This window comes from Nycticebus coucang, chromosome 10 (genome assembly GCF_027406575.1).
Source record: "Nycticebus coucang isolate mNycCou1 chromosome 10, mNycCou1.pri, whole genome shotgun sequence".
Classification (NCBI taxonomy): domain Eukaryota; kingdom Metazoa; phylum Chordata; class Mammalia; order Primates; family Lorisidae; genus Nycticebus; species Nycticebus coucang.
The window spans coordinates 107,223,549-107,242,872 of NC_069789.1; the positions used below are offsets into that span (position 1 = coordinate 107,223,549).

General features: G+C 44.6%; 1 protein-coding gene across 3 annotated transcripts; it reads right to left on the bottom strand.

The window, feature by feature from the left end:
- Positions 1 to 9,048: 9,048 nt before the first annotated feature.
- Positions 9,049 to 17,980, bottom strand: LOC128595975 (zinc finger protein interacting with ribonucleoprotein K-like). Of its 3 annotated transcripts, XM_053605255.1 has the most exons (5): positions 17,902 to 17,980; positions 17,727 to 17,797; positions 16,832 to 16,870; positions 14,328 to 14,454; positions 9,049 to 13,066 (listed from the first exon to the last, which is right to left on the bottom strand). In XM_053605255.1, exons 2-5 carry the CDS (start codon positions 17,754 to 17,756, stop codon positions 11,805 to 11,807), a joined length of 1,458 nt encoding a protein of 485 aa, XP_053461230.1. In that variant the 5' UTR covers positions 17,757 to 17,797; positions 17,902 to 17,980; the 3' UTR covers positions 9,049 to 11,804. The 3 variants fall into 3 exon arrangements, with proteins under 3 accessions (XP_053461230.1, XP_053461229.1, XP_053461232.1); XM_053605254.1 differs by having other exon boundaries at positions 17,727 to 17,958; XM_053605257.1 differs by lacking the exon at positions 16,832 to 16,870 and having other exon boundaries at positions 17,727 to 17,958.
- Between the last annotated feature and the right edge of the window lie 1,344 nt (positions 17,981 to 19,324).

Consider the following 19,324-nt stretch of genomic DNA (forward strand, 5'->3'; position numbering starts at 1 on the left):
ACAGATTTCTGGCTATATGATTTTCCACAGGCACTGCATTCATAAGGCCTTACTCCACTATGAACCATCTGGTGTCGAACGAGGACAGTTTTGCAACTAAATGATTTCTCACATTTATTGCACTCATAAGGCCTTGGTCTGGTATGAACTCTCCTGTGTAGAAAGAGGCCAGAACTGTGGCTAAAAAGTTCTCCACTGTGAACTCTCTGGTGTTGCATAAATACAGATTTCTGGCTAAATGATTTCCCACATTCACTTCATTCGTAGGGCCTTTCTCCACTGTGAAACCTTTGGTGAAGAATGAGGTAGGTATTGCAAATGAATGATTTCCCACATTCACTACACTCATTAAGCTCTTGCTCTAGTGTGAACTCTCCTGTGATGATAGAGGTTAGTGCTGTGGCTAAAGGATTTCCCACATTCACTGCAGTCATATGGCTGTTCTCCAGTGTGAACTCTCAAATGCTGAAAAAGGGCAAAACTATGGCTAAAAGATTTTCCACATTCACTACATTCATAAGGCCTTTCTCCAGTGTGAACTTTCTTGTGTTGAATGAAGACAGACTTCTGGCTAAAGGATTTCCCACACTGATTGCACTCATGAGGCCTTCCTCTAGCATGAACAGTTTGGTGTTGAATAAGTACAGATTTCTTGCTAAAAGACTCCACAGATTCAATATACTTCGAAGGCTTTTTTCCAGTGGGAATTCTGCAGTGTCTAATGCCATGTGTCCTTTCATTGTTGGGAATGGCCTGATGCTGGAGAAGGCCTGAGGTGGATGGAAAGTCTTTTGCAAAGTTCTCAAAGTTGAAAGGCTTCCCTGACACATGAAATCAGCAGTTCTTCTCAAATGAGGCTTGGTTCACGTCCACAGTTAAGAGTTTCTCTCCATTATCACACTTCTGGAGCTGATGAAGGTTTGCACTTAACCAGAAACCTCTTGATGTACTATCCAAGTGTGATTTCTTTCCAAAAGATGTGGCTTGCAACTCATCCACGTCAACAATATCCTTCAGCATTGGGATACAAATCTCACGGGGTAGAGTTTTATGGCTGGATGGATGTGCCTTTGGATCCCTGGCCTGTGACAATTCTTTAAAAACATTCAGTGCAGAAGGTGACTCATTTTCTGCTCCACACTAATATCCTGGAAAAAAGAAATATTGATGAGGTGTAGGTTCAATATAGCAGGAGACAAGAATGAATCCATAGGAATCTTCTTAGGATGGGAGAGTGTATGGAAAATAGAGGAAAGGGCCTCTTAAGATCATAGAAAGTAGCAGATTTTGTGAGAAGGACAAAAAGATAAGGCAGTTCAGTGAGGACAGGCAAGGTCTCCTACTCACTCCTCTACCTACAGCCTGCATCAGGACCTGTATAAGTTACTGGTGTCCAAGACTAGAAGAATCCAATGGAAACCTAGCATTTGGTGTGCAAGGACTCTCACACTTCCCAATACAACATGTGTGAGTTGATTTTAGAGAAAACTACAGAAATTGCACAGGAAAAGAACCAATAATAATGGAGGCCAGAAAAGTGGGAGCAGCTAGGAATGAGAGACAAGAATGAAATAAAAAGTTGGGAAAGTACAAAGTATAAGAAAAAAGATCAATCAAGTGTGTCCTGTAGAATTGATATTTCATCATGGAGAACACAGCAGAGCTTCATAATATGATTAGAAAACAGCCCTAGTGCCCTGCCCTCCCTTAGTTTTCACTTACCAAAATGAGTCCTTCTCATAAAGTATCTTGCTATGTTTAACCTGTGAAGCAACCCGGGTTATACCCTAATCCTAGTTGTGTACTGACATGGGACCTATAACATTCAGGCCTTGAACATAAGTACAGGGAGGTGAGTGGCCAGCACTGGCACACAAAAACTCAGCACATAACAAATTACATGAAAGAAAAATATGGCAAGAACATCTCATTGAAAGTCTTCATGAACCGCCCAATTAAAGAGTAACCACAATGATTGCACTTATTGACAGCAGGTAGTTTGAGCAAATGTTGGCGAGAAGTAAAAGGCACAACCAGGGGCACAGAGGTTCCACGGACGTAGAAATAATCTTGCCAGCAAGAGGGCAAGGACAGACCGTTAGGCTGACTGTAAGATTCTTCACTCCTAGACCCTTCCCTGAATGACTGGAAAAAGCATGTATGAGGGAAGTTTGGAGACTGCATTGCTCAGGGCAGCACACACAGCTTTATGCTTTCCCCAATGGGACATATGCCAGGAAATTGGGAATGTCAACAGAACCCAGGTGCCAACAGTGGAAAGGACAGAGCAGCTCAGGTAGAAAGACAAGACAGCAGCACACTAGGAGGCGTATCCAGGCCTTACCTTGACATGCTATAAGTGCCAAGTTCTCCTGCATTACATCATGGTACAGGTGCCTCTGAACATCATCAAGAAGCTCCCACTCCTCCTGGGAGAAGTAAATGGCCACATCCTCAAAGGTAACAAAACCCTGCCACGATGAAAACAGTTCACTCATCATCAGTGTTTCCCCAGGATCCTAAGTTGATCACCCCATGTTCATCCTCCTCTCCAATTTCCTACCTCAGAGAATGTAATAGTACCCAGCGCCACTGATGCTCACTTTGTCATCACAGTACCATTGTTCACCATGTCCTCAACTAGCAACAAGAGAAAAGTGGGCAAATCTCTGAACTCAACAAGTAAGGAATCACCATTTCTCATAAGGCAAATCCCCTGGATTCCCTGAGGATGTCATCCAAATACAATCAAGAGCTCAGTTTCAAATTTCAATCATATGTCATCAATGTCAGGGCCCTTGGAACAAAGTTCATACTCCCTCTGCACATGCAGATCACTATTTCCAACACGCCTCTCACCCAACTTTATTCCCACAGCCTCCTCTACCCTGATCCCAACATAGCCATCTCTTCTGCCTTCCTACATGTAACTCAGTACAAGGCATCCAGAAAGTTCATGAAAACAGAACAGAATCCAGTATTATCAAGATCTCTGATGTCCCCCACTGTCACAGGCAGCCCCACACCCTGGTCTGAAGGCCTCCCAACCTGACTGTTCCTCATTCAACCTCAGCTATCCAGAAATTTGTATTGTTCTCAAAAGTAACTGCCTTCTGGCTCAGTGCCTGTAGCTCAGTAGCTGGGGCGCCAGCCACATACACTGGAGCTGGCGGGTTGAATTCGGCCTGGGACTGCCAAACAACAATGACAACTGCAGCCAAAAAATGGCTGGGCATTGTGACAGGCACCTGTAGTTCCAGCTATTTGGGAGGCTAAGGCAGGAGAATCTCCTAAGCCCAGGAGTTGGAGGTTGCTGTGAGCTGTGATGCCACAGCACTCTACCAAAGGTGATAAAGTAACACTCTGTCTCTAAAAAAAAAAAAAAAAAAAAAAAAAATAGAAAAACTAGATGATGTGGTAGTACACACCTATACTCTCAGATATTTGGGAGGCTGAGGCAGAAGGATTGCTTGAATCCATGAGTTTGAGGTTGTGGGTAAGCTCTGACAATGCCAGTGCACTCTAGCCCCTGCAACAAAGCAAGAACTTGATTAAAAAAAAAAAAAAAAAAAGGAACCTTAAGAGAGAATTAATGTTCTTTTCAAAACTTCCAAGAGAGAACTCTCTTGGTCTCTCCAGGAACAGCCATGTGAAAACAAAGCAAGAAGGCAGCTATTGCAGGACAAGGTGGTGACCACCACTAGAAACCAAATCTGCCAGAATCTTGATCTTGGATTCCTCCAGAACTGCAAGAAATAAAATTTTGCACTCCATCCTGGTCCATCTGCTGTCCACCACCTTTGAGAGTAATATCAATCCTGCAACCCTCCCCAGAGTCCAAAATCCATGTGTCCACCCACCCACTTGACACACATACTCATTTATTCTCTGAAATATACATGTACTTTTAACATGGAGATAAAAAACTCCCAACATCCTTAAAAAAAAAATAACACTTCTAAAAATAATAATATTTTAAACTACTTACCCCTCTTATTAGCTGGGGCTCCTATCCTTTCAGATGCTAAGCTCAAAACTCTGGCAGTCTCCCAGTTTCAATATGAGAAAATCAGAGCATACTTCTAATCCAGAATTTGACCTTATCTACCATGCCACAACTACCACTCTGGTTCATACCATCTGTACTCCTCTGGAGTATGTCAGAAGTCTCCTCCCTTCTCTTACTACCACCTCCCTCAAGCACACATTCTGTTCTTCATGCTAACTCAAAGGAACTCACAAGAAACCTGATAAAAGAAGACTTGTGGTTCCTTGAATCAGTTCAGCCTCACTTCTAAGCATCTCCAAATACTAGTGTCTATACCCAGCACAAACTTCCACATCTTGTTCAACTATTTGCAAGGCAATACAAACTACTATGTCTAAACTCCATCCTGGATAAGAATCATGGGCTTGGCCGGGGGAGATGGGTCATGCCTGTAATCCTAGCACTTTGGGAAGGCGAGATGGGTGGATTGCTTGAGCCAGAGCAAGACACCATCTCTAAACATAGCTGGGCATGTGGCAGGTGCCTGCAGTCCTAGTTACACAAGCTTGAGATAAGAAAATCATCTGAGCCCAGGAGTTTGAGGTTGCTGTGAGCTATGATGCTATGGCACTCTACCAAGGGCAGCATAGTGAAACTCTGTCTAAAAACAAAACAGAACAAAACAAGGGTGTAATCTCTTCAGGATCCCCACGTCCAATTCCAGGAGTGTGGCAGGTTAAGAGTCCCAAGATGTCCTAGTCCCTGGGATCATATTAAAAGGGATGAGTAAAGTTATGGACATCCTCCACTCACCCTTGTAGGCTCTGCAAACACTTCTGAACTAGTGGCAATCTGTGGGAGAATTGTTCTGAAAGGCAGGTGACAAGAACTGGACTCCATGGGCGACAGCTTGAGGCTCTGTCTCTAAAAGAAGAAGAAGAAAAAAAAGTAACCGAAGGCATGTACCGATTCTGTTCACAAGGCTAGGGCTCCCAAATCCAGGCGCAACACTGCCTCACATTCTTTGTCCCCTCCACACACAAAACCATTTTGCGTTTCCCGAATCCTTCCGGTTGAGTCGCGCCTCCATGCCTTTGAACTTACCAGTCTCCCTGCCTGTCACACTCTACCACAGCCCATCACAATGGGTGTCAGAAATAGGAACCCCACCCATGAGCACCTCACTGTCTCAAACACTAGGACCTGCGGTGCAGGGTCGTCAGCAGAGGCTTCAGGAGTTGAGTGAAGGTGAGGACTGTCGAGGTTCGGGAAACACACTTATCTGAGCCGGATACCTCACCGCGGCCGCTGCCATTGGACTCCGTGGGCGGAGTGGGGCCAGGAGCAGCGAACAATCCAGTAAGGGGAAAATCCGTAATCAAAGTCACCCTTTAGACCCCCTGCTAGGCGGCGGAGACTACTCTAATCCTCATTCCCGACACCTCAGTCTAGTTCCGGAGCCGGAGAAATGACGCGAGACCAGCCGAAATGTCCGCCACGCCCGGTACGTGAGAAGTCCAGTCTAAGGAATTGAGACAAACGGAAAGGCGTGTCCCTAGGTTTTCATTGGCTCAACGCCAGGGGCGCCTGGCTCGGCGACTTCTGGGTAATGTAGTTCTCACCTTTCTCTGGGTCGGGCCAGCCAGGACCATCCAAAGGAATGGCCACGTGGTATCGGGGGGAGGGGTTGTGGGAACCCTGGGAAATGGAGCGATCACCTTTTAAGTGCTGGGGAGGAGCTTCGCTTTGTTTTAAGGCACCCTGCAAGGATTTCTGGGGACTGTTGGGAGTAATTGACCACATACATGGTTAGAGGTATAGTATTCCAAGCTCTTTGAAATGCAAAAAGTATTATTTCAGATGCCCCCAATAACTATAAATCCAGAAGGACATATTTCACAGAGCCTTTCAAACACAAAATGTGTTGGATGGTGCCTGTGGCTCAAAGGGGTAGGGGCACCGGCCCCACATGGGGAGGTGGTGGGTTCAAACCCAGCCCCGGCCAAAAAATGCAACAAAACAAAACAAACCCATAAAATGTGTTTGGTTATCTCTTTATTTTCAGATGTATGATGTTTGTATCTGTTATGTTAGAATCAGCTTTGTGAGTTTCCACGTGGTTGGTAAGAGTCCAGGACCAGAAATATGGTAGATGTTTGTTTAGATCACCTTCAAGCAGGGCAATAGTTGAACTCTGCTTATGGTTTCACAGAAGATAGCTCTTTGTAGTCCGTGATTGTATATAACCCACTGTGTGTGTGTATGCATATACCCACACAATTTCTTACTTCATATTCTTAGATCAATTCCTTTTAAGAATCTGAAAACTAGCCTGACACAGTGGCTTATGCCTATAATCTCAGTGCTCTGTGAGGCTGAGGACAGTGGATTGCTTTCACTCAGGAGTTCCACACCAGCCTAACCAAGTGTGAGCCTGTCTCTACTAAAAATAGCTGGGCAAACTAACACAGAAAAATTAGCTTGGCAAAGTGGCACAGTCCTGTAGTCCCAGCTACTAGGGAGGCTGAAGCAAGAGGATTGCTCAAGCCCAAGAGTTTGAGGTTGCTGTTGTAGTAGGAAACTGAGGCCCGATGGAAAGATTTACCCAAACACCTGTATTTGAAACAGGAAGGGCTTTATTCTAGCTGACAGAACATCAGCAGATTAGTGTCCAAGAAGGCCTAGCTCCCCATCAGCTGTGTCCCTGTACTTTTATAAGATTCACAAGTAGGCCAAGGAATTATTATATTGTCCCTCATTGGAGGTCTGTTTCAAAGCATGTGCAAGGGTTTACAGCAGCAGAAGCTAGTGTTAGTTTCAAGGTTCTAGGAAGCTAAGTCTTTAGAAATTCTTAAGAGCTGAGTTACTATGGGGAGGACTTTGCAGGAGTGTCCTTGACTTTCTGCAAGAAGCCTTTTGTCCTTCTCGATCAGAACATACTTTTCCCAGGTATCCTCTCTCACTGTGAGCTATGACACTACCCAGGAGGAAAGAGTGAGCCAGTCTAAAAAAAAAAAAGTGGATAAAATATATGAATAGACATTTTTCAAAAGTAGAGATACAAATGGCCAATAAACATATAAAAAAATGCTCAATGTCACTAATCATCAGGGAAATATAAATTAAAATCATGAGACAGTACCTTACTGTGGAGTACTGACTGTGAGGTGGCAGAACCCCCATAGCCCAGGAGACACATTAAAGGAACCAGCCCCCAACTGCTTCTCCTCCCATTCAAAAATAATAGTCCTTTCTCCTTGCTCCCTCTACCAGAAGTCATGTAGCTTCTGTATACTTTTCTATCTTTTGCCTAAAAGCACATAGTCTTCTGTCCCTAAAGTTAACCTTTACCCCCATGTACCAAGATTCACATCATTAAGAATACTGCTTATGATAAAACTCCTTTTATTTATCCAGTTACTTCCTCTCTGCCTTTGAAGATGAAAATATTCCCACTCGCCTTCCTTACTGATTTGCAACATTGTTAACATAAGCAACCATTTTCAGGTACTATATAAATAAAGCTGTTCACACAGGTTAGGGGCTGGCTGCAGTCATCTGCTGCACCAGACTTCCTGATCCCATCATTTTCTCGTGTGATCTTTGTCTCTTGTATGATGCATTTTCTCAATTCTCCACCATTCCCACTCTAGCTTGTTTACTCTTCCTGCTGGTTCAGGAAATCTTACCCCTGTCAGAATCGTCATTATTTAAACAGTAAAAAAAAAAATAGATGTTGCACCTTGATACTAATGGCCTTTAAGGGGGAAAAAAACAAAACAAAACAACAGATGTTGGTGCAGATGGTGTGAAGAGGAAATACTTATTCATTATTGTAAATAAGACACCTGCATTCATGTTTATCACAGCACAGTTCACAATTGCAAAAATGTGGAATCAACCTAACTCTCTCCAATAACTGACGAGTGGATAAAAATACACACACACACACACACACACACGTGCATATGTATACACATATACACACATATATGCATACACACAGGAGTATTACCTAGCCTTAAAAAATGAAATAAGATGAAATGAAATAAAATAAAAATGTCTTTTTGTTGAAATCTGGATGGAGGAGGTCATTATCCTAAGTGAAATAACTCAGGAATGGAAAAGAAATACCACACATTCTCACCTATAAATGGAAGCTATGTTTATGCATGGTCACACAGAGTATCATAAGGACCCTGGAGATACAGAAAGGAGAGGATGACAAATTCTCTTTCTCAGAAACATTTAATAGCCTTACAAATAGAAGCCATGTCTTACGTAGCCACAAGATAATAGATTCCAGGCTCAGCACCCATAGCTCAGTGAGTAGGGTGCTGGCCACTACTCACCCAGGCTGGTGGGTTCGAGTCTGGCCCAGGCCAGCTAAACAACAACTGCAATCAAAAAGTAGCCGGGCACCGTGGTGGGCGCCTGTAGTCCCAGCTACTCAGGAGGCTGAGGCAAGAGAATTGCTTAAGCCCAAGAATTTGAGGTTGCTGTGAGCTGTGACGTCATAGCACTCTACTGAGGGCAACATAATGAAACGGTCTCAAAAAATAAATAAATAAATAAAGATGATAGATTCCTGCACCCACCCTTAAAGACCTTGCTGCAGAACATGGTTCATCATGATGGCATTTGATAAAAGATGACATTACTCTCCCCATGCAGCAGGATGTTTTCCTACATATATATTTTTGAGGTTATTTGTGGCTTACTGGATCAGTATAGTGAAAATAGAATGGTGAGCTGCTGCCTATCTATTCCGAACTCATGTTCAATGACATCACTTTGACAACTTGGAATTGGCCATGGTGGTCCAGGGAAATTGGCAATACTAAAAACCAGGGCTTGTTCATTTTATTGAATGGTTAGACCTAAGAAGGTAATGGAAAATATGTTAATAGTGAAAATAATACTTAAGAGTATATACTGGCTGTGGCTGTTAACACTGAATACACACACACAAAAGGAAAATATTTTCCCAGTGTTTTAAACAATTTTTCCATTTAATAAAGAACTGTATCACATTACTGAAGAATGAAAAAAGTTCCACATTCTTTGTTATACATACCTATTTATTAATGAAAAATGAAACATCACTAACATTTATTTAACAATGGGCAAAAGACATTAACAAATATTTTTTCAAAAAAGATATACAGGTAGCAAACAAACACATGGAAAAATGTTCAATAACATACCAGAAAAATGCAATTAAAATCACAGAGAGATGCCATTGTAAAGCTAACAACTAAAATTTTAAAGACTGACAATAACAAGTATTGGCAAGAATGCAGAAAAACACAAAGGCTCACATACTCTTGGTGGAACACAAATAGGTATAGTTTAGGTTACATTTTAGCAGTTCCATATACTATAGTATTGGCAAAGAGAAATATATAAAACATATATGCATATTATGAATTCTATGCGTATGCTCATAATAGCATTATTTGTATCAGCCCAATACTGGAAAGACTCCAACTGCCCATTAAGAAATGGATAAACAAATTATGAGATATCCATGGGATAGAATACTGCTCAGCAATAAAAAGAACGAACTATTCACCTAAACAATATTCATGAATCTCAAAATAAGTATGCAGTGTGAACATGTCAGGAAAAAAAGAGTAAACATTCCGTGATTTTACACAGATAAAATTCTAGAAAAACAAACTATTCTCTTGTGGGTGAAAATACATCACTAGATGCTTACTGGCTCGGAGAGCACAGGCAGAGGTTACAAGAGGGCACAACATGAGTCATGATTATATCTATGATCATGATTATGATTTCATAAATTTAAATGACAAAACTCTTAAATTATACATCACAAACACATATAAAGTGTTGCATGTCACTTATATATCAAGAGTGTTTGTAAACCATGATTCAAAATATCTAATCTCCCACTTTTGGGAAACCAGAAGCCTTGGCAACTACATGTTGATTACCTTGTCTCTTTCCTCACAACTAGGGAAAAGCCGCCCTGCATTACTGAATACTGGCAAGCAACATCTGAGAAATGAATTTGCATGTTATTTAATTTTAATTAATTTAAATTTTAAAAGTCACATATGGCTCATGGCTGCCATAAAAAAAATGAAAAAAAGAAAATACTGGCAAGCAATAAAGGCTATTACAATTTGAGACGATTAACTACATTGGTAAAATCACAAAAGCTACATCCCTGGCCTACAGACTCTCCATTATCTCTATCCTCATTTTCCTGCCTCTATAGCACGAACTGGAGGTGAACAAAACCCAAAAGTCACATAAACCTTTAGATTATTTTAGCTGACAATTGGACATCCACAGATTTCTAGGTCTTATCACTGGTTTGCTGCTGGCTCCTCCACACCCAGTATTTCTACCAAACATGGTTCATACCTGACTCTGTCTTGAGTGACAACAGCCTATGGAATGACTGATATCAAGTATGTCTCCTCAAATAACCTCATGAAAAGCTTCTCAACAGTGCTCAGCATTTTATGACATCCTCTGTGAACAATAGAACAATTTTATCCTATTCCCAGATGCACAAGAACTTGCCATAACTGACCTCTTCTATCCTAGACTCACAGAAAGTATAGGGATTCAGGCCACAAATCAGGTCAACAAAATTCTTGCATTCTGTCCTGGGTGGTCTGGGGCAGCAAAGCAAATTTGACCAAAACAAGAACTACCATCAGAGGCTGGGCACAGTGGCTCATGCCTGTAATCCTAGCACTTTGTAGGTCCAGGAGGGTAGACTGCCTGAGCTCGAGTTCAAGACCCAGCCTGAGCAAGAGCGAGACCACATCTCTAAAACTAGCCAGGCCTTGTGTCAGGTACCTATAGTCCCAGCTATTTAGGAGGCTGAGATAAGAGAATTGCTTGAGCCCAAGAGTTTGAGGTTGCTGTGAGCTATGGTGCCACAGCACTCTACAGAGGGCAACAAAGTGAAACTGTCTCAAAAAAAAAAAAACCCCACAAACAACAAAAACTGCCATTTTATCTTTCCTGCAGAGACCCACAAAGTTGAGATGCCTACAAAAGCCATCCATTCCTTTATCAAGAAGCTGTTTTCGACCCATTCCACATAGAAACAAATCCCCCCAATACAAGTACATTTAACAATAGGCCTTTCTTAGCACAAAAACCAGAGCAGTGTGAGGCAGCCAATTACTAGATGGTGTCTTGGAATCTAGAAAAATTACCAAATGTCATGTGAGGACAAGAATTTCCATGAAGAAGGGAAGCTTTCCATATAGTCCTCTAGCACAGTGGTTCTCAACCTTCCTAATGCTGCGATACATTTGCATTGTTACATAGGGTCTAGCAGAACTAGGCTGGGTCCAACTGACCAAAACTGGATCAAATGTTTGCTTTAACCAGCCCAAAACATGGAATAAATTCCTCCTAAAGGCTCAGACTGCCCATGATTTCCTCCAGCGAATGAGCACGGAAGCTTTCTATGCCTTAGCATTTCGGGACTACTGATGCTCAATGTGCAAGGTGGTAGAGAGGAGATGGCTTCTATCAAACAAACTAGCAATGATTTAACTGTGGCAAGGACCTCAAGCAATTTAGAACATGCAGAGCAGCGACTCTAAGCCTCACACACATCTCATCCCTTTGAAGTTCTGGAAGTATGAGGTTCAACTTCAGGCAGATGGCTCCCACACAAAGGCTCAGTAATGCTAGAATACTTAAAGTAATAGCACATTCCCTGCAGATCTAAGACCTGTCTCAAGTGTGGACTTTCAGGAGCTAAATGTTAGAACTTGAGTTAAAGGCTTTTCTACATTTGCTGCACTCATTAGCCCTCTCACATGTTGTGACATTTTTGGTGGTGAATGAGGCTGGAGCATTGGCTAAATGAATTCCCACATTTGTCACACTCATAAGGCCTTTCTCCAGTGTGAACCACCTGGTGTTGAATAAGACCAGACTTTTGGCTAAAGGACTTTCCACACTGGCCACACTCATAAGGCCTTGCTCCCGTATGAATTCTCCGGTGTTGAATAAGGATGGAACTTTGACTAAAAGATTTCCCACATTCACCACACTTGTAAGGCCTTTCTCCAGTGTGAACTCTCTGGTGTTTAATGAGGGTAGCTTTTTGGCTAAAGGATTTCCCACAATGGCCACATTCATAAGGCTTTGCTCCAGTATGAATTCTTCGGTGCTGATTAAGAATGGCACTTTGACTAAAGGAATTCCCACATTCACCACACTTATAAGGCCTTTCTCCAGTGTGAACTCTTTGGTGTTTAACGAGGGTGGCTTTTTGGCTAAAGGATTTACCACACTGACTACACTCGTAAGGCCTTGCTCCAGTGTGAATTTTCTGATGGTCAACAAGGCTGGAGTTTTGTCTAAAGAATTTCCCACATTCACTACACTCATAAGGCCTTTCTCCAGTGTGTATTCTCCGATGATCATTCAGGTGAGAGGTTTGGCTAAAGAACTTACCACATTCGCTACACTCCCAAGGCCTTTCTCCAGTGTGGACTCTCTGGTGTTGAACAAGTGAATACTTGCCACGGAAGGTTTTCCCACATTTGCTGCACTCATAAAGCTTTTTTCCAGTGTAGGCTCTTGTGCGGTGAACAGGGCTATGTTTGTGCCTAGAAGCTTTCCCACATTTGTCTGACTTGTCATAATCTTTTTGACTGTGATTGTTTTTCCCACACTCAGCAACTTTCTTAGGCTCCTCACCTTTAGGAAAGGCCAGGGACCTTAGAAGCTCCAACATGGCTGGGAGGTCCTTCTCAATTTCCCAACTGGGGAAGGGCTTCCCTGACACACAGAGCAGGCAGTGCTTCTCATATAAGGGTTTGTCCACATCCATCTTCAAGGGCTTTTTTGCACTGTGCTGCTTCTGGTGCTGACAGTTTGCACATGTTCCAACCATGTATGGTTTCTGCCCAGATAAATCAGCCAGAAGCAAAATATCTTTCAGGATTGGTATACACATTTCACAGGGGTAAGTGTTCTGGGTAGACAGACCCTTATTAGACTGTGACCCTCCTGCAGAAACATTCTGTTCAGAAGATATCTTTTCATCCTCTGTTCCATGCCCACAACCTGAAAGCAGAGAACTGCTGATAAAATCCATGTCGACTAAGCTTAGTGGGAGGCCCAATTATATACACACCAAAGGAATGATTCTATGGCTTTGTTCTGAGAACAAGGGAACTGAGGACAGGGTTACTTGGAAATACTAGGCCTCTAAAGATCAAAGAAGAGGGGAGTCTCACTACATGAAGAGGATGGAGGATGGGAAGAGACTGTTTCCAAATCACTCTTCTAAAGTTATCCTCGAATAGCCTCCAAGTCCCTAAAACTCACCACATGGTCTTCAGTAGGACCCTGTCTTCTAATTACACCTGCATGTTGTGCAGAAGTTTGGTTCTGTGCCCAAACCCAGGAAAATCCAGTTGAAACTGAGTAGCAAATGTTGAGGTTTATGTAATCACATGTGCATACTTCACGTGGCATTATGTGTAAATCAATGTTGGAAAACATTGCAGAGCCAGAAAGGTGGAGGTAGCCAAGTGCTAAACATCACATAAAATAAGAAAGAAAAGTTTCAAATATGGGGAAGAAAATGTAGAAATGAGGCTGGCTGGTGGTACATGCATTCAAATAGTAGTGAACACAGGACAGGTTCCTTAGGCGATTTGAAAATAGCCCAGATATCATGCCTTCCCCTAGTTCACCCTGTGAAGAACCAAGTTTCTCGCCACACCCTAAACTGTCTAAATATGTGGGACCTGTGTGAAGCAAATCCTATAGTAAACAAAAAATGTGTGTGGTCAGCACTGACATGACACATAGCAACTCGGCACATAACAGCCCACAGGAAAGAAAATTAAAAACCTAGAAGAAAGGGTGAGCAAAAACAGTCCATGATTCCCCTAACTATGATAATGCCTGCAATCATAACACTAGCACTCACAAGAAAATGTCAGCTTATAGAATAATGCCTGCAATCATAACACTAGCACCCACAAGAAAATGTCAGCTTATAGAACCAGGGGAACTTGGAACACATGATGTCATGAATCTGGACATAGTCACCCAATGGGGGGAGGGCAAATAAGAGGACATCCATTCAGTTGACCACAAGACACCTGCCTCCCAGACAACCTACAGCAGCTGTTGTTAGGGTTGCTGATGGAGAAGGATGCTTGGGGGAGGACAGCTCAGTGCTGGCAACCATAGCACATATCCCGGGAAAGTGGGTAAGTTAGCAGAGTCCAAGGTCTGGCTGTGGAAAGGGTGAAGTTGTCTTGAGGAAAACAGAATAGAGACCAGGATATTGGAGTTGGTGCAAAGGCCTTACCCAGTGAGGCTACAAGTGCAAAGTTCTCCAGCATCACTTCAAGGTACAGGAGCCTCTGAGCTTCATCAAGAAGTTCCCACTCTTCCTGTGAGAAGTAAATGTTGACATCCTCAAAGGTCACACAGCCCTGTCATGATAGAGACAGATTACTCTACAATCAGGTTCATCCATCCATCCATCCATCCCCTGCTCCCTCTCCTCCCTACATCTCCAGTTCAGAGGAAATACAGACCTTGGTGCCACTGACATTCATCACTCTCTCATGGTCCTAAAGATCACTGTGTCCTCCCCCAGCACTAACAGGTAGGCAGGTAAACACCATCTAAACTTTGGGCCTGGCATGTAGGGTCTTATGTTTTTTTTGTCAGTCTATTCTACAGGAGTCCTTCAGATAGTGCCCCTCAGACACAACCAAATGTGGGTTCACCTTTCACCCCTAATCTCTTCAACACCAGGAGTCTGAGTCCTTCAATTCATTCTCCCTTTCCACATGCACATCACTGTTTGGACCACCCTCTCATCAGTCTCACTCTCACAACCACCTCCAACTAGCTTCTCCATACCATAGGCATCTTCTTGGTCTTCCTACATGTTAACTTAGCAGAAGGCATGAAGAAAGTATCTGGCAAATTAAGACACAGTTTAATGCTATCCAAACCTCTAATGGTTCCTACTGTCAGAGACAGCCCTCATCCTGTTCTGAAGGGCTCCTTGCCTGACTGTTCCTTGCCTCAACCTCCGCCACCAAGAACTTCTTGGGACCATGGTCCTCTTCTACTTGTGCTACACATGACGTTCTCTCACCAGTCACAGCCTTTCTCTTACCTCTTAACCCTCATTCAAAATCAGTGGCCTCAGTGGCTCCTTATCCCAAACTCAGTGACTCATAAAGATGAAGGTCTGTGCTCCCAAACCTATCCACTTACTTTACTGAAATCTCCTCTACCTCAACCCCTGGACAGACAACATCCTGGAAGCATAGTGAATAAGCACCAGTCCTGGAATCTTAGATTGGGTGGCTGATCAACAGCAAAAAAATTATTTCTCACAGATCTAGAGGCTGGAAGTACAAGATCAGAGTGTCAGCATGCTCAGGTCTTAATAGGGCCTCCCTTCCATGTTGCATACTGTTAACTTCCTGTACCCTTATTTGATGGAAAGAGCAGTAGCTAGTCCTCTGACTTCTTTTAAGGTCACTTACTAATCTCATTCATGAAGGCTGCATCCTCATGACCTAATTATCTCCCAAAGACTATATTTTCAAATACCATTAGACTGGAATTAGGATTTAACCATTTAAATTTTTCAGGGACACAGTCCATCACATCTGGTCGCAGTGTCATCTTCTATCAATTATTCCTATGTCTCTGTGTTTGTCTTATTTTCCTCACATACTGGAAGCCTTGATCTCCTGCTAGGTCATCCTCTTTCCTACACCATTCCCATGGCCCCATCTCTTCCACCATTGTTTATGATGTTCCCCACCTCTACCCAGGTGTCTAATCATGAGACCCAGTGATAGCTCCCATCTTTCCTTGGCTATTCATAGCATTCATGACCAAGATTCCCACTCCAAATTATAACCCATTGTGATATCCTGTGTCAAACACTGGCCACCACCTTTTGGATTTCTCCATCCTAAACCATTCCCCAGAATTCTGGATCTATGTGGCCAGCTACCCACTTGATGTCTCCTTAATTGTTCTTTGGAACATCTCAGACTGTAAAAACAGCTAGAAACAAAACTTCTAATATACCTAATAAAAACTAACTATACTACCAACTTTACATCCTAGTTGATGGATCTTCCGTCCTTCCAGATGCTAAACCTAAAAAGCCTGGAGTAAAGCTTGACTGCTACCTTTCCCTCTCTTACTCTCAAAATCTGAAAATTCAAGCAGCTCTAATTAAAAAAAAAAAAGATCCAGAATTCAACCACTTCTTCTACCTCCACAGCCCCCACATTGGTTCAGCCACTATTAACATTCACCTAACCTACTGTAGTCCCCCTGGTCTTACTATCAACATTCTCACAACCCACAGAGTAATCTCTATGCTATGGCTAACAGGGTGCTTGATGAGATCATTGTCAGATAATTTCCACCCTCTTCTCTAAACCTCCCACTGCTCCCATCACCTACAGAGTAGACACTCAACTTCTGGGAGCCATCCCAAGCCCAAATCCTGTCCTGCTGCTCCCAGTTCCCACAGGAAAAAAAGGAAACAGAGTTCCCTGAACCAGCTCTGCCTCACTTCCAGGCATTTACACATTCTGGTACCTATGGCCCCGGACAACCTTTTGCACTTCATTCCATCATATACCAGCAATAGGAATGACTACAAATGACTAAAAATAACCCACAATCCAGAATCAGGATCCCAGGCTTGGAGTTTGTTAAACGTTCTTAGCTCCAAGGACTGGATGAGTGGCAAAAGAGATCCAAGGAAAAAACTGTGGCACATGAGGTCAGGACCAGTGAGAGCCTGGGAAATGCTCCACTCACTTTTGTTAGGTCCATATGTGCTTCTGTAGTTATGGGAATCTGTGAAAAGAGAAAAGTCATGAGAGGCAGGTGACAATGGCAGGACTCTGCAAATTAAGAAATTCTAGGCTCTGCACCCATAGCTCAGTGGTTAGGTGCCAGCCACATACACCAAGGCTGGCGGGTTGGATCCCAGCCCAGCCTGCTACACAACAATGACAACAAAAAAATAGCCAGGTGTTGTGGCGGGCACCTGTAGTCCTAGTTACTTGGGAGGCTCAGGCAAGAGAATCACTTAAGCCCAGGAGTTGGAGATTGCTGTGAGCTGTGATGCCACAAAACTCTACTGAGGATGACAGAGTGAGATTCTGTCTCAAAAAAAAAAAAAAAAAGAAAAAGAAAAAGAAAAGAAATGCCTGTACTCCTGTCCAGGCCAGACTCAGGTGACCTGCGGATGCCTGTTTTATTTCTGAGCCCCAGTGCTCCAGTCATCAGTGCTCACTCTCAGCAGCTGTGAGACTCTGCACAAGGACTCAAGCTCCCTGTGCTTCAGTGTTATCCCGTTCTAGAATGTTCTAACCTCGACCAGTTTTTCGAAAGCCTAACTCTGTGTCTTTTCTGGGCACAATCCTGCATAGTTCCCAGCGTCCTGAAAACGAGGGTAAAACTCACTTTGGCATTCCAGGCGTCAATGCCCCTGACTCAATCTCCACCATTTACATTATGCCGGTCCCTGTGCCCATTACATCCTCCCACAGCTCATCACACTGACGCTGTAAGGAGGGCCTTCATACGCGAGCCCACGCTGTACTTGACAGGAGGATCTCAACTGTAGAAATCCGAGAAGGTACTCCTCACTGGGGTTTAGAACGGGGTGAGGCGAAGGCAGGTGAAACCCAGGTGACCCAGCTCTTACCTTTGCCAAGTCCCTCAGCGCGGCCGCCATCAGTCTGCCGAAGACTCGGAGTCAGTAGCCGGCGGGCGACCCTGCAGGAATACGGGCACAGTCGTCACCACCAATGCCGCTGCCTTTCAGATCAGAGGATGTGCAGCAGGGAGGATGCTTCCCTAGTGCGTTCCCGTTCTCTCACCTTCGGCCCTACAAAGTGCAGGTAAGCTTTGAAGTCGTGGGTGGACCAGAGCCGGGCTAAAACTACCGCCACTTAAGATACCGGAAGTCCCGCCCGAACCTTTGCTTCAAACGCGGAAATAACCTGTTCCCGCGGTTCATTGGCTCAGCGTCTTGGCGGCTTGGGCAGAGCCTTCTGGGTAATGTAGTTCTCCTATCGGCAGCGGAGGGAAAGGAAACTGCAACCAGGAGAAACAAAGCCAGAGCCGCCCTGCTGGGGGCGCGGGAAACCCGGGCGCCAATTTCCAGGGGTGGGGGCAGGAATAGGCCTCTTCCCAGAAGGGCCAATTGTCCAGGAGTCTTGTCTGCACCTGAGACCTACGTGATGGGCCAAGGGATGATGCTCAGATGCTCCCAAAGGCTGCGGACCCCAAGGACGCGCAATCCCATAGAGTAGCTTGTACTCAGCGTGCTTCCAACGTCTGCAGATTCGAAGGCGCCTTGTCTGCTGTTCTAGCACTCGCGGCTGAGGCGGCGGAGTACGTGGCGCTGGGGAGACCTCTCTGGCCAGGACTGACTGGGTCACGTGAGGGGCCCCAATGCGCCCTGCTAAGTGTCCCGAGGCCGCCCTGAGGCTGGGAGCCGCTCCACGACCCCCGCAACGCCCCAAGTGGAGAACCAGTTCCAGAAGGCCCTGGGTCAGGTCACAGCCCAGCGTGTCGTGCGTGTCCCGGCGGTTTGTCCGCGCCTCCCGTGATCCCTGGGATGGGCGGGGACTCGGCTAGAAGGCAGCGGGCGCAGGGCTGGTGCGGGTGTACAACGACTTCCTGGCGGAATCAGGATGAGGCCTTCGGTTGGGACAGGGCAGTGGGGACACCAGCACCGAAGCCTACGGAAGCCTATGAGCCCTGCGGAGAAGCCTGAGGGAGCCGAGGCTGCAGGAGATCGCTGTGCGCTGTGGGGAGACTGTCGGATCCGGCTGCTGTGGAAAAGGGGTAGCCCCGGGTCTTGACCGAGGGGAGGGCCCTACAATGCAGGGGCAGTGGTGCCAACGTGCTTCCCCCGTGTTCCTGGGCTCCGTGCTCCACTGTCCCCCACTCCTCAGCTACCTGCACCATCCGGTCTACAGATCCTGCCCACACTGACCTGCTCCCCTGTACCACGCCGGTCAGCAGAAGAAAAGAGCTGACCATGTCCTGCTGGGAAACCTGGTTGAACTCCCAATCACACGTGTAATGCACGGAGGACCTACCAGGCACGTGTCTTGAGCCTGAGTCCTTCAGAGTGAGGCCTGCTGTGGCTTCAAGCCCAACTTCCTCCACAAGACTAGGTGTCTGGAAAACTAGCCCAAAGCCCTGGTGAACCTACTGGCACTGAACACTAGCAGGAGATCTAGCGTTAACAAGGGAGGAGAGAGAAAGTTGAAAAATATTTGAAGAGAGTTC